This window comes from Squalius cephalus, assembly GCF_949319135.1.
Source record: "Squalius cephalus genome assembly, chromosome: 2".
Classification (NCBI taxonomy): Eukaryota; Metazoa; Chordata; class Actinopteri; order Cypriniformes; family Leuciscidae; genus Squalius; species Squalius cephalus.
The window spans coordinates 12,569,261-12,584,551 of NC_137123.1; the positions used below are offsets into that span (position 1 = coordinate 12,569,261).

At 40.8% G+C, this 15,291-nt stretch overlaps 1 protein-coding gene and 1 pseudogene across 2 annotated transcripts in view; both read right to left on the reverse strand.

Moving 5' to 3' along the window:
* LOC307154737 (complement C3-like) overlaps positions 1 to 7,858 on the reverse strand; it is a gene marked incomplete at its 3' end in the record, with an annotated part of 31,251 nt that extends 23,393 nt beyond the window's left edge. Inside the window, exons 1-7 of the mRNA XM_079864823.1 lie at positions 7,764 to 7,858; positions 7,484 to 7,679; positions 7,226 to 7,394; positions 7,001 to 7,074; positions 6,694 to 6,782; positions 6,432 to 6,514; positions 6,246 to 6,333 (exon numbers count right to left, since the gene is read on the reverse strand). Coding sequence (XP_079720949.1) covers positions 6,246 to 6,333; positions 6,432 to 6,514; positions 6,694 to 6,782; positions 7,001 to 7,074; positions 7,226 to 7,394; positions 7,484 to 7,679; positions 7,764 to 7,831 — 767 coding nt within the window. The 5' untranslated portion in view covers positions 7,832 to 7,858. The remainder of the gene's footprint in view (positions 1 to 6,245; positions 6,334 to 6,431; positions 6,515 to 6,693; positions 6,783 to 7,000; positions 7,075 to 7,225; positions 7,395 to 7,483; positions 7,680 to 7,763) is intronic.
* The window catches only part of LOC307152133 (complement C3-like), a 340,855-nt pseudogene that overhangs the window by 39,658 nt on the left and 285,906 nt on the right, over positions 1 to 15,291 (reverse strand). The gene's annotated exons all lie outside the window — the stretch shown is intronic.

The window sequence follows — 15,291 nt, forward strand, 5'->3', positions numbered from 1 at the left end:
ACAAAAAAACTCACCTTCCACTGAGATAGGTCGGGGAAGACCACGTCGTCACGCAATGAAACCTAAAAGACTGATAGAAGAGTGTTCAGTTAGGTTTGTCAAAAAAAATAGTATTTGTGACCTGTCACGGAAACCAGGGACACAAGTCGGCAGCACAACTTTTAAGCAAAAAAAAAAAAAAAAACGTGATTTTCGTTTTTATGCAGAATCTGTTAGTTGAGATCACGAAGAAGCCTCTCCATGTTTGAGATAGCAGTATTGGTATTTTTTAAAAACGTACATTTTGAGGTTGAAATCGGCTTGTTTTTCGCACGCAGTAGGGGCGTGTCATTCTCGGTGTGTATTTCCATACTGAATAAGCCGGCTTTTGTTTATTTTGTTATTGCCCCCGCCCTCCAAGGGAACAGCGTGGCTACTTATTATGCAGCGCTCTGGTCGGCTCTATCTGATTTCAAAATTCAATGACGCCAATAACATTACAAAGTCCAGCAATCGATTTAAATAGTAGGTTACATGGGGTTTAATTTGTCGTTTAATGAGATGTAGCCTAATACATGTTGTCAGTGCCAATACATAGATCCGCCTATGTAATAAACGTGTATCTTAATGGTCCAGTGGTAGAGCTTTCGCCAGCAGTGTCAGAGGTTCTGTTTCATGTTGCACGAGTAGGCTACACCGAAGAAAATTCCTAGTCTGTGAAACCTTTCATTGTGTTACAACTGCTCCGAGACATGAAGGTTGAGGATCCAAATGCAGCTTTATTAAGGGGTAATCCAAATACGAAATCCAATAAACAGGCAATGGGTCAAAACACAAGTAGACAGTCCAAACAAACAAACAAACAAACAAAACAAAACAGGCAGGGGTCAGAGGCAAGAGAGTAATCCACAGAACAGGCAAGACATCCAAAAACCAAGAGACAAGAAAACCAGGGAAAGACGCTCAGAAGTGCAGTGCAACAACATACAAAACTTTGCAGTGAGTGATGGGGTGAACCAGGCTTATATGGGGTGAACTAAACAAGAAGATGAGATACAGGTGAATGTGATAATGAGTGCTGATGAGTCCAGGCAGAGAATGATGGGAGATGTAGTCTGTGAGTGAACATGAGAGTCAGGTGTGGAGTGCCCTCTGGTGGCTTTCAAGGGCACTCCAGCTGGTGACCGTTACATAGCCCCCCCTTTAAGGGGCGGATTCCAGACGCTCAAAAAAACAGTTCAGGAGGGTGGTGGAGCAGAGGAGGATCCGGGGGCGGGATGGAGGGCCAGGCTCGTTAAGTGGAAGAGGACCTGGAGACTGCGGCAAGACGGGAGGCCAGGGCGGATCAGGCTGTGCAGGCGACCAGGGCGGATCAGGCTGTGCAGGCGACCAGGGAGGAGCAGGCAGTGCAGGCGACCAGGGCGGAGATGACCCTTCAGGAGGCCAGGGAGGAGACGAACCTTCAGGAGGCCAGGGCGGAGACGACCCTTCAGGCGGCCAGGGCGGAGACTAGAGACCTGCGCGGGACACAATTTTCAGTCCCGCTCCCGCAGTGTTCAGTCTCGCTCCCGCCCGCTCCCGCAAAGATTTGTCATTTTTAGTCCCGCTCCCGCCCGCATCTGTGATATTATGTCCCGCTCCCGCCCGCAAATGCCCGCAAGATGGCAGGCAGGATGTATGTTCACTTTCTGTCTCACGAAAGGTCTTGGAAAAAAAATGCGATTTGTGTCCGTTGTATGTTAACACCTTTTGGAATTTATCGCAGCAGGCAAAAGGTAGTTGATTCCCCTCTCCATCATGCACAACCGAAAAAGACTGCCAAATGTCTGATTTAAGGGTTTGGTGATTTTTTTTTGTAGTACACCTAAATGTGCCTTTCTTTAGAGAAGTGCTTACATCTGAAGCGCTTAGGCCTATATCTGAAGCACTAGATGTGCTCTTTTCCTCGTCCATGCTGTCTATTTTGAACTTGAAGCTTTCGAATTCGAACACGGAGCAGCGGGAAGGAATTGTCTCTAAACAAGTGTGCGTGAGATTAGGCCCCGCCCTACCCCAAACGACAACATCCAAGTTTAGGCTGCTTAAAACGTTTTTATTGCTGCCAAACAGAATCTCCCTCACAACTACAAATTATGTACGCTACTTTAATCATTTATATATTTTACTTTACACTCATATTTAATTTGCGGGAGTGCAGCGTATCATCCCCCCCGCCCGCACCCGCAAGTGCACCTTCATCATCCCGCCCGCTCCCGCAATGACCTTTCAAAATTTGTCCCGCGCCGCTCTGTTTTGCGTCGGGTCCCGCGGGACTCCCGCGGGAGTGCAGAACTCTAGCGGAGACGACCCTTCAGGCGGCCAGGGCGGAGACGACCCTTCAGGCGGCCAGGGCGGAGCAGACGGTTCAGGAGACCAGGGAGGAGACGACCCTTCAGGCGGCCAGGGAGGAGACGACCCTGCAGGCGACCATGGCACAGGAACAGACACCGGCTCAGGAACAGGAAGAGACACCGGCTCAGGAACATACACCAGCTCAGGAACAGACACCGGCTCAGGAACAGCCATCTTGTCCGAAGACACTGGCTTGGCGGAGAACATCTTGTCCGGAGACACTGGCTCGGCAGCGACCATCTTGTCCTGAGACACTGGCTCGGCGGCGGCCATCTTGTCCGGAGACACTGGCTCGGCGGAGACCATCTTGTCCTGAGACACTGGCTTGGCGGCGGCCATCTTGTCCGGAGACACTGGCTCGGCGGAGACCATCTTGTCCTGAGACACTGGTTCGGCGGCGGCCATCTTGTCCGGAGACACTGGCTCGGCGGAGACCATCTTGTCCTGAGACACTGGTTCAGCGGCGGCGGCCATCTTGTCCGGAGACACTGGCTCGGCGGAGACCATCTTATCCTGAGACACTGGTTCGGCGGCGGCCATCTTGTCTGGAAACACCGGTTCGGCGGCGGCCATCTTGTCTGGAAACACCGGCTCGGCGGAGACCATCTTGTCCTGAGACACTGGCTCGGCGGCGGCCATCTTGTCCGGAGACACTGGCTCGGCGGAGACCATCTTGTCCTGAGACACTGGTTCGGCGGTGGCAGCGGCCCTCTTGTCCTGAGACACTGGCTCGGTGGAGACCATCTTGTCCTGAGACACTGGTTCGGCGGCGGTGGCCATCTTGTCTGGAGACACTGGCTCGGCGGGCGTGACGTGAACAGTCTCTGGATCGGCAAAAGTGACGTGAACAGTCTCTGAATCACTTGGATTGGCAGAAGTGACGTGAACAGTCTCTGGATCAGCAGATGTGACGTGAACAGTCTCTGGATCGGCAGATGTGACGTGAACAGTCTCTGGATCGGCAGATGTGACGTGAACAGTCTCTGGATCGGCAGATGTGACGTGAACAGTCTCTGGATCGGCAGAAGTGACGTGAACAGTCTCTGGATCGGCAGACGTGACGTGAAGCGTCTCTGGATCGGCAGACGTGACGTGAAGCATCTCTGGATCGGCAAACGTGACGTGAAGCATCTCTGGATTTGGCAGACGTGACGTTGTGAAGCTCTGGCTCGGCAGGACTGACGTGAAGCTCTGGCTCGGCTGGACGAGATTCTGGCATGGCGGCCTGGGGAATTGAGAGCGCTGAGACCATTAAAAATCTCTGGATATCGGCTGCTCGGGCAGATGTCAGTGGCAGATCGGCCAGCTTGGACACCAGTCCTCTCCACCCTCGGACGGGTCCAGTGGACGCAATTGTGCTGGCTGATGGTGTGGTCTGCGCTGGGCCAAGCTCTATGGCCGACGGAGCTTCAGCTGTATAGCCCCCCCCAAAAAAAAGTTTTAAAGGTGAATCCTCCTCCATTTGGCCAACGGTGAAGGGAGATCCACACAACTGCAGAGCCAGATTTATATATTGGGCCAGGGTCCAACCAGGGTGATGAAGTGGCATAAGGGAGCTGAACGGCTCAGATAGTCCTCCACAGAAAAAGATCATTAAACATACCTCGTCCATGCAGGTCAAGTGAGCCAGCTCCAAAAAGTCCATGATGTATTCCTCAATGGGCATGTCTCCCTGACGGAGACACATAATCTGTGCTCCTGGAGTCATGGTTGGTCGGTCGGTCGTCGCTGCTGGATCTTGGCGTGGCGAAGTTTTCTGTAACGACTGCTCCGAGACAGGTTGAGGATCCAAATGCAGCTTTATCAAGGGGTAATCCAAATACGAAATCCAATAAACAGGCAATGGGTCAAAACACAAGTAGACAGTCCAAACAAACAAACAAAACATGCAGGGGTCAGAGGCAAGAGAGTAATCCACGGAACAGGCAAGACATCCAAAAACCAAGAGACAAGAAAACCAGGGAAAGACGCTGAGAAGTGCAGTGCAACAACATACAAAACTTCGCAGTGAGTGATGGGGTGAACCAGGCTTATATGGGGTGAACTAAACAAGAAGATGAGATACAGGTGAATGTGATAATGAGTGCTGATGAGTCCAGGCAGAGAATGAAGGGAGATGTAGTCTGTGAGTGAACGTGAGAGTCAGGTGTGGAGTGCCCTCTGGTGGCTCTCAAGGGCACTCCAGCTGGTGACTGTTTCTCAAGGGCACTCCAGCTGGTGACCGTTACACATTGACAATGGCAATAAAATCTATTTTGATTCATACTTGGATTCATAGCCTACTCATATATATATATATATATATATATATACATACAAGGCTCTCGGTTCGGTTTTCGGTACGCATTTTCAAACCAAACGGTACTTTTTACCATTTTTCCTGCCGACCAAAATTTCGTTATTTCAACATTTATATCACATAGCACATCCTGTTTTTGATTTGAACATTGTCTAGAGTTTATCTTATTTTTTATTCAGTGTACACAAGAGTTGCCTATACAGTTTTATCGGTAGATGCTAAGAGACATTTATTTATATATTACCTGTTTGCAAACTTTATTTATTTTTTCTTTGATGGCACATTTTCCTGACCTTTCTGCTCCCCCCTGTGCTTTACAGCTTTACAGGGGAGCTTTACAGGGGGCATGGCTTATCTAAATGAGATGTAAATGAGCCCTATTGTCACTCCCAGCAGGAGAGAGAGGTGAGAACTGCACAATCTTTAGAGGCGGTTTTCTTCCCTTTGAGCTTTTTTGAGTGCCTACCTTCAAATGGCCACAACTTCTCCAAATAGTATCAGATTTTCATGTGTTACACATCGTTGGAAAGCTTAGAGGCTACACTTTCAGAATCAGTGAATAACTCAAAATGCCCCAGAACCGACTTGTGTCCCTACTTTCCGTGATCGGTCACATTTACTAAGTATTTACTTAGTTATATGCAACAAAGTTTTCTGCAGCTAATGTTAGAAATATACAGCAAGATTGTGTTGAACTAACTTGTTTGTTTGTTTGTTTTTTGCTGTTATTATGAGTAAGTGCTGTTAAAGTTGACAGACCTTGTTTAAGTTATAGTTTAAAAAAAAAGGGAGATGTACTGATATGGATTATTGTAACAGTTAACCAACAGGGTGTTGCATTATGTTGCTTGTAAACGGATGTGGAGCAATAAAGCACTCTTGAGAATGGCAGTCTGTGTGAAGAGTCCAGTCAATACACCCCCCATGTCAAAATGTCCAACTTTACAGCAGAAAAAAATATGTCCACAGCCTGGTACAAAAAGTGGTTTTGGTCTATATAGATAATTTTGCCCTTCATGACAACTGTGAGGGGGGTGACTGTTTTTATAGCTCATTCGTTTAAATTATATTAAGCCTTAAAATTCTACATAATTAAGGGCGTGGCCACTTGAGTGACAGGTGGATTGCCGCTGCTGTCACTGCTAGCCGTTTGTCTGCTGTCTGTTAGCATCCCGACACCTCAGATAATTCCAGCTGCTGAACTTGCCATCACTGCCATGTTTGTGCTTTTTTCGGGATTATTTCATACTATTTAATACACGACAGACATCCTGTAGAATTCAATCAATCAGATCGCGACTTCGCAAATCCTGAAGTGTTTCCAGTAAATTGTGCCATCCATGGTCGTCACTGAAGATGAGACTACCATGTTCCTTACTACCCTTTAGCACACTCAAAAACTGTGTGCTTCCCCATTACCGACTCACACACTTCTTGTTTCTCTAGTTATAATATGTCACAGCACCACTCAGTGGACAACAAAAGCTTTACATTATTTTGTACTTTTCATACAAATATTGTTCACACATTAAAGATTATTTTTCAATACACAGAAGCAGAACATATTTTGTCTTACTTGGCTTCAATGTCGACTATCAGGCTCTCGTCACCCACATAGAAGAAAGACTTACTGGGTCTTAATTCAATTCCAAATGTTGGTGGCACTATAAACCAAACCAGAGAAAAGACACAAATAAATATAAACATTATCTTAGATTTTATCGCATTTACACAACACACATTTTGTTGACACACATCTTACCATATTCTTTGACCTCAAAGTCTGCAGTAAACGTCTTCTGAGGAGTGTGTGTGTACCGAGTGACAACCTTCCAGATCCCAAGACTGACAAAACATTTCAAAACACTTTAACAAAATATAATTAAGCATTATACAACAGATCAAATGAATCGTATAACACAGATCACATCTATGAGTATTGTGTAGATAGATAAATTAAAGACAAATCATTGAATCATTAAAGTTCACTCATGTTTAATATCTTCAGTCAGCGTTTCACACACCTGGCAACCTCAGGAATGGCGTAGCTTCCAGACTTCATCCCTTTCACTGGATTTAACTTCTCTGATGAAAATGTGATGCCTTGTGGATTCTTCAGAAACACAGAAATCAGCATTAACACTGTGTGTTTACTGAGATCAGCAGTGTACATGCTCATTACAGCTGAAATGACACGAGTGTGTGTGTGTGTGTGTGTGTGTGTGTGTGTGTGTGTGTGTGTGTGTGTGTGTGTGTGTGTGTGTGTGTGTGTGTGTGTGTGTGTGTGTGTGTGTGTGTGTAATAACAGTGTGCACTTATATAAGTGTGTACCATGATCTCCACCGTGACGTCAGTCTGACTGAGTGGTTTCATGTTGGGCGTCAGAGAGAAAATCCTGTATTGAACTGCAAAAAGAGTTCTGATGTTTTTTACTCAGATTCAAACCCTGAATACATGCAGCAGTCACTTTAATAATAAACAATTATGTAATGCTTATGTAACATGTTTAAAATTGACTTTGTTGTATTTTTCCCAATTCTTTGCACATAATCGTACCTCTGCTAGCAGGCGTGTAGATGGGCTTGTCTGTCTGTACAAATATATATCCAGACTGGAATGAGACCATGACCACTTTCTCCAGAGTGTGAGATGGAAACTGAGCTTGTAGATACACATACTGCTTCTCCAGAGGATCCTCAGAGAACAAGTTCTGATCATCAGGGATCTAAAGAACAGATAATCAGTCAGCCTAAATTATATCTGATGATAAATTAATCAGAATTAAACATCACTGCACTGTTATGGAGCTCTCACCTTTATATCTGTAAGTAACTGGTAATTGTTTTCTACAGTGAGTGTCACTGTTTTGGACAGTATCTCCCTGTCGTTCTTTGGGTATTTATTCACTGTGATCTTTAGATCAATAGATCCTCCAGAGTAATCCTGAGCCTCCACAAACACGTTCTCTGAGGAACCCACTCTCAGCAAATTAGGAGCTGACAGAACAAACCTGAGAAGATCAAATCACAGCGTTTGAAATCTTAAAAACTGATTATTAGTAACTCTATGAGCAAACGGTATGTTTAATACTCACAGCGGGTCACACAGTGTGAGGAGGGGTGAGGAGAGAAGAACAGTCAGACACAGCAGCTTCACGTCCATCGTGTCTGTGTGTGTATGTGTGTGTGTGTGTGTGTGTGTCTCTTTCTGTGTGAAACTGAAAACCAAAAAAAAAAAAAACATGAAATTTAAACAATCTCCACTCCCTTCCCTCCCTAAAAATGGTTTAGTCCTATTGTTATTAATCACTTCAGTTCAGTCAGCGGAGGACCCAATAAATTCGCAAGTCCCACCTTAGCTAGTGAATAGAACCAATCAGAGTTCAGGCTGATCCGAGAACAGCTGAAGTTAGAAGTACGCAGTGGAAGTGAGACTGACTGAAAATGTCGGGGAAAAAATGTGGGTAGGCCTACGTCATTAAAAGAAGGAGAGGGGAAAAGAAAAAAGAAAAGAAGGAGAGGAAGGCCAGAGAACTGCTAAGTCAGTATATCAAAACAAGATATTTAACAAGACAGGTCAGTGCACTGTATGGTTGTCAATGTGATGGGATGTCGTGCCCTGATCATTTCGCTGCTGGATTTACTTTCACGGGAATAGGACACCTAACAGTGGCGCGGGGGGTTAAGCAATACGACCGAAAACACTTTCACTTTCACTATTAAAGGGGCAGTACCTTCACAATGTCCTAGTGACAGTCTACAAGATTATCACCACAATTAAAATGTTACAAATGAATTACAAGTGGCTAAAACGATCAACCAGTAACACATTGCGCATTTAGCATACTGTCAAAGCTAAAAGTTACTCAAGGGGGCATTTTGCATTTACAAATAGAATAAAAAGAGAACAATGATGTGATGTTACATTATTCACAAACGTGCACATGAAGAGGACATAATTGGCAAAAGTATGGAGATTTAACTACACACACACACACTGTTGTGATGTCATTTCTTTATCATTTACTCAGTCTGTAATAATTTCAGAGTCTTTATCAAAACCTAAAGTAAAGTCTTTTTTCATAACAGGAAACATTTCCAATCTTTTCCCCCCAAACTGATGCATTTAGTTGATAAATTGCACCATATTGTTTAAAACAGAGGTTTTGAAAGTTGTGAAATGGTGTGAAATGAGCAACCCTCACAGTCAACAATTTGATCTCCCCATGAGCTCTCAGGATACTCGTGATGTGTTCACAGTTTGATCTCACAGTGAGCTAAAAGTGTAACCTCAGAGCACACTTCTGTGTGCTCATACTATAGTCACAATGTGAGATGTACCCAGCATGCATTGCAGCATGAAGCTTTTGATCATCACCATTCTTGAGATTCATTCGCTGATTCTTGATGTCTCTTTGTGTCTGAAGGATACAGTAGATGAAACGTGTCTTATTATGCATTCAAAACCCTTTACAAATGATTATGACATTCCTGGATCTCATTCTGTATAATCACAGGGCTATTATAATCAAAAATATAAAAATTAATAACACCTCACAAAGACTGTATACTGATTGTAGATGATGATTATGTTGTTATCATCAATAACAAACCAACATCACCTGAATGCGTTGTCTTTTCCTGCCATAACAAATGTGTCTTACAAACACAGGTACAGCAGCCAGAGAAAATATGTGTCTAAAAGTCAAGGGTCACGAACTAAAGCAAACACTGTTCTCCATGATGAAATAATAGAACATCAACATCTAAACCTCTAATAATTCTCAATAAGAATTTCTGTAGACGTCTGACAGAAATAAAGTCAGTCTGGTTAGTAATAAGTGAAGCTGGTAATGCTGTTTGATGAGTTGTTTAATCCTCCTCTGCTGAGATCTTCACATATTTAATGTCTTCTTTTCTCTTCAGTTGATTTCATCTAAGGCTGTGGCTGAAGCATTGCTACTTCTGCGGAGTGATTTGCTCGCAGCGCCTGAGAAGCCCCGTGGTGAGGAGCAGAGAGTTCGCTCAGAGTTGGAGTAAAACACTCCGCAGAAGTAGCAGTGCTTCGCCTTCTGAGAATATAGTTCCCAGTATGTATACGGTTAGAAGATGGTTGTGTCTCATGTGACCTTGTTATTTGTGACTATACAAATCACAACATGTAAACAGGAAAATGTTGGCGTTATTTTGTCACTTATTGGGATTAGTATGCTAGCTGTAGCCATTTACCTCCAGTCTTTGTGCTAAGCTAGGCTAGCGGTGGGTGCGTCAGACAGAGTTACGGCACGCACAGAGATGAAAAGGGTATGTATGGACTTATCTAACTCTGGGGGATACGGTGAATAAGCTAAAGTCCCAAAAAGTCGGCGTGTTCCTTTAAACTGTTTTAATTCTGTTTTATATGTCTTGTACAATACTTTGGTTTCAACATCTGTTGTTTTAAAATATGCTTTATAAATCAATAGCTTAGCTTAGATATTAGCATAGCATACAGCTATCCGACATGTTTAGAGATAACATTTTTTTCACCATCTACGATATTTTTCAATAAAAATCTTCGATAACAAATATGATACTTATCCATAATTCTGTTTAAGAATTAATTATGACATGACATGCTTGTAATTAAAAAATATATATATATATATTATGCCTTATTGCTTAATAACAATTAAAGGTAGGGTATGGGATTTGCAAAACGGCCGGCAGATTTTGAAAATACACAACTCAAATGTCCTATCTTCTTTCCTCCAAAGGCTGGCCCTGACTCCACCCATTCGAAGAACATGGAGGGGGATGGGGGGAGGGGGGATGGTACGACCGTTTGATTGACAAACTTACTGTCCAATGATTCTAGGTGGTCTTGGAAATGATTGGCTGGAGTTTTTCGAGTCCTGCCCGTTCCACAGATGATTAAATGGCTTAATTTTCATTTCAGTGCTTCTAACTCAGTGGCTGTAAGTGGGTTAGGAATAGGATTTCAAGTGATTTTGAAAAAATTGACAAAAAACAGAATCACATACCCCACCTTTAACTATGTCGCAAAACATTGTCAACTCTGTCGCAACGCCTGCATTGCTGTGTCCCGTTCGTGCGCTGTGATTGCAAAACACAATGTCCATTGGCTTGTTCTGTTACCACTCGAAGGTTATTTGGCTCTCAGGCGGGATCCCAATTCGTCAGTTCCAATCGGACGTGACGTCTCCATTCCCTGGGGTTACATAAGTAACCTAGATGATCTCCATCTATTACTTTTCAATAAATCATCAACATCTAAACCTGTTATTTCTCAACAAGAGCTTCTGTAGACGTCTGACAGTCAGTCTGGTTAGTAATAAGTGAAGCTGGCAATACTGTTTGTGGAGTTGTTTAATCCTCCTCTGCTGAGATCTTCACAGATCTGTTAGTGTTTAATGTTCTTTTGGGATTTAAAGGGTTTCTGTTGAGTTTTGTGTGTCACCATTGTGTTGAAGAGTAGAGCCTGTGCTTCAGTCCAGGAGAAGATCTGCAAACATTGATGAGATGCTGCATGTTGCGTCATTTAAAAAGCAGTTACCGTATTGCAGTGATGTCTATTAACTACTGTAAGTTAATGTTCTTTTTTACTTTTAATTGTCTTTAGTTTATTCAGTTGAGTTTCAGACATGCACTAAGTATTTGCAGTTTAATAAACACAAATAAATGCAGAGTCTATTATTTTCTGAACACCCTTTATGTCTTTGTATTAACAACTTTGAGTAAAACATTCTTGAGAAATTTAAAGCAATCAGTTTCCTCAAGTTTTCTAACACTACTCAACTAATTACATTTTACAGTGTAAATATATTCACATATTTTGCAATATATGAAAGTGGCAATTTCTTAATTATTCAATATATTGTAATATATTAACGCAATCTATTATTTCATATATTTTTGAACATATTTAAGCCATTTAATATATATGGAAACATATGTTCTTTCAGTAAGGGTATGAGTTATTATTTAGCTATGATTGTGCCAGTGGCTCATGTCTGTAGTCCAGATCTGGGTCATCATGCATTTCTGTATGTGCGCTGAGAGAAACTGGCCTGACAACAATTTCTATCTGCATAGACGATTGTGAAGCACTTTTGTCCAACTTAAATTTCTGAATGTATCTCTCTTTCCTTCCCTCTGTACAACCGAGGTCAATAAGAAAAACTCAATACGCCAGATGATTAAAATGCCCCTTCTGTGTGATGTGTGTTATTTTCCTTTTCTAAACATGTAAGTTTCCAGACCTGAACATCTCCACACAGCAGTGCTTGTGAGGTTTTGCTTCTTGAGTGTTCTAGAAAGGAGTAATTTACTCATTGCTATACAGATGTGAGGCATCACTGCATCCCAATACATCTTCAATATATTTTATTGTCCACATCAACTCCTGTCAGAAAACGAATGTCAGGAATAATCATCTGGACCATTTAAAATTCAGTTATTCTGCTTGTTATCATCAGGTGTCTTCAGTAATGCTCAATCATCACTAAATTAATCACTTAATTATCTCATTAACTTTAACACTGCCTCAGTGTTACTTATAACACTCTGATAAACACTGAGCAGTGTTAATTTAACACTGGGGATTTTGCTGAGATTCTCCTTTAAAGTATCTTATGATTATTAAAATGAGATACAGATTTAAAATATCACACAAAACAAATTATAATGTTGGATTTGTGATTCAGAATGGGAAAAGTAATTAGAATATTCTTGCAAGGCACTGTATATTACACCATGATTAATTAGTCAGAACATTTTCAAATTTCATTACCCTTTATTTTATTTTTTTTAACATAATTACAAAGTATTTTAGCTCATATTTATTGAGAGTATGTAAGAGATGATGTTTAATTTCCTGTAATCCACAAATGTATAATTATGGAGCACATCCATCTGTCAGGAGTTTATCCTGGAGCTCAGAGATGCCGATGTACTGATCCCTGTATTCTGGAGTTTGACTTTCCTCTCTTGTCGGCCAGTATTCAACCCAGGTGTGCTCTTCAAAGATGTGGTGCACACTAAAACAACAGAATAAAATTACAGACTTAACTACATACATTTACGAAGCACATGCATCCTTTCTATAAGGGTCAATGTACAATATGGATTTCCACAGTGATAAAGGAAGAATTCTTTCTTTTCGTGTTGTTTTTATACATTTTTGACAATCATTTAATACACATTCTGTTTCACCTGAACAAAACATTTTAATAACAGGTCAAAATACGTGATATAGAGATATTAGTGTCTAATGGAGTCTTCTCAGTTGTATGTTTTTTCTTGTCACAAATAGATTCCAGTATAATGCTTACATCGTGCTGTCTGTGTTTTGGCAGGCAAAAGTTTTTCATATATTCGTATTTTACAAACAAAATAGCTTTTTTGTCTTGTATTAAAATGAACTTTTTCTAAGAATTATTGCCTTATAATCAGCATTTTTCCGCTTTAACGTTTTACCTGCCACCAGGTAAATCTGAACATGCAATATATCAAAATAACAGAGCCTGCTTTATTTAAAAAAATTAACTTCTTGCATTCTGATTTTTAATCAATACTTGGATGTGGGTTAGTTTCATAAAAAAAGCAACATTTTGAACAAAAATCTGATAAAATCACATTTTTGAAGACTTGAAGATCTCGTCCAGATTGGATTCAGAACGATGATCAAAACACAGATGGAGTCGATCGAGTCCATTAACACCGCCAAAGCTTCACAGTCGCTTCCTCTTCATGGGTCGACATTTGATTCATTAACGTTAGGCAGTTTTGATTTATATGCTGTTTAATGATCACGTTATTTTACGTGCGTAAGCAACAGAGGTGGGAGTAAGTCACTAAATTCAAGTCTCAAGTCAAGTCCAAGTCTTAACATTGCAAGTCAAAGTCAAGCCAAGTCATTCTGTTGTAAGGGTCAAGTCAAATCAAGTCAAGTCATACTCTTTGTCAAGTCAAGTCAAGTCGCAACTTAGTCATCAAGTCATACCAAGTCACACACAGGCTTGTTTTACACATTTTTTAACTCTGGGACTTTTATTTCTTATTTAGACACAGAGGGCTGATGGGTAAAAAAAAAAAAAACTTGTGTGTAATAAGTAAAATATTGTTAAGAAGCACATTAAATGCTCTAAAATAAAAATAAATTAAATGAACACAAGTAAACAAGAATTAATAAAACTTTTCCCATCTTGTGCTAGCCCTACATAGTTATTTTGCTGTGATGTCCTCTATGAAAGTGTAAACGAAACAAAAACATTAAAAATGTCAATTTAATCCAATTAGGCCAACGTGAACACACTCAAAAAAAAAAAAAAAAAAAAATTTCTAAACATAAGATTTATGTATTTAAATTGCATATAGAATTTCCATCCATTACATAGTTTTAACATAAACCAGTTAATAATCTGAATGTAATTCATATTTTTAAGTCATATATAAATGAAACAGATAAGATTTATGTAATTGTATTAATAAACTGAATGTGATTCATATATGTCAGTCATATGTAAATGAAACGGGTAAGATTTATGTAATAGTACACAGAAAAACGCCCATGTTAAATTAACACTTCTCAGTGTTCATATGTGTGCACACTACAGAGTTAAAGTACCATTGAAGCAGTGTTGAAGTTAATGAGATAATTAAGTGGTGATTGAGCATTAATTATGAACACCTGCTGTTAACAAGCAGAATCACTGAAGAACAGAGAAACACAAGAACTACAACTGACTTCAGCCACAGTCTTAGATGAAATCAACTGAAGAGAAAAGAAGACATTAAATCTGTGAAGATCTCAGCAGAGGAGGATTAAACAACTCAAACAGCTTTACCAGCTTCACCTATTAGTAACCAGACTGACTTTATTTAATATCCGTTTTAATGAAATCAACAATTGTATTTTAAAGTCACCATGATGGTGGTTAGCATTTGCTTTAGTTGGACTCTTGACCCTTAACTTTTTAGTATTACATTTTCTTTGGCTGCTACATTTGTGTGTATATAAAGCACATTTGTTGAGGCAAAAAAAGCCATGAGAAGATTAGATCAGGTGATATTGGATGTTTAATCATCATGTAATTGTTTGAATCTCTGATCTTATTCTGTGTCTAATGCTTTGATTATATACGAGTTGTGTTTGTAATGTTGTTATATAATAGAAGCCATGTTAATTTACAGCATGAGAGCAATGTTGATAGTCAAATAACATTTAGTGCATTAAACTTTTTTTCTCTACATTATTACTTCAAGAATCAGTGTATGACTCTCAACAATGGTGACAATCAATGAAATGTTTCATGCTGCAGTGCATGCTGGGTACCACCAATCAAAACTCACCCATATCTCCCAGCATTCATTGCGACATTAATACATTATGCAGCTGGATTTTCTGGATACTTTGTTTGATTGTCACCATTGTTGAGATTCATATGCTGTTTCTTGATGTCTGTGTTTGTCTAAGTAATGCCATAGATTCAAGTTTTTGTGCACCAAGTATTTTTTTTTAAACCTATTTTAAATAATAGGTATTTGATAAACAACACTGCTAGATATACTATAAAATCAAATGACTTCTATTATGAATAAAACAATATTAAAAACACAAGT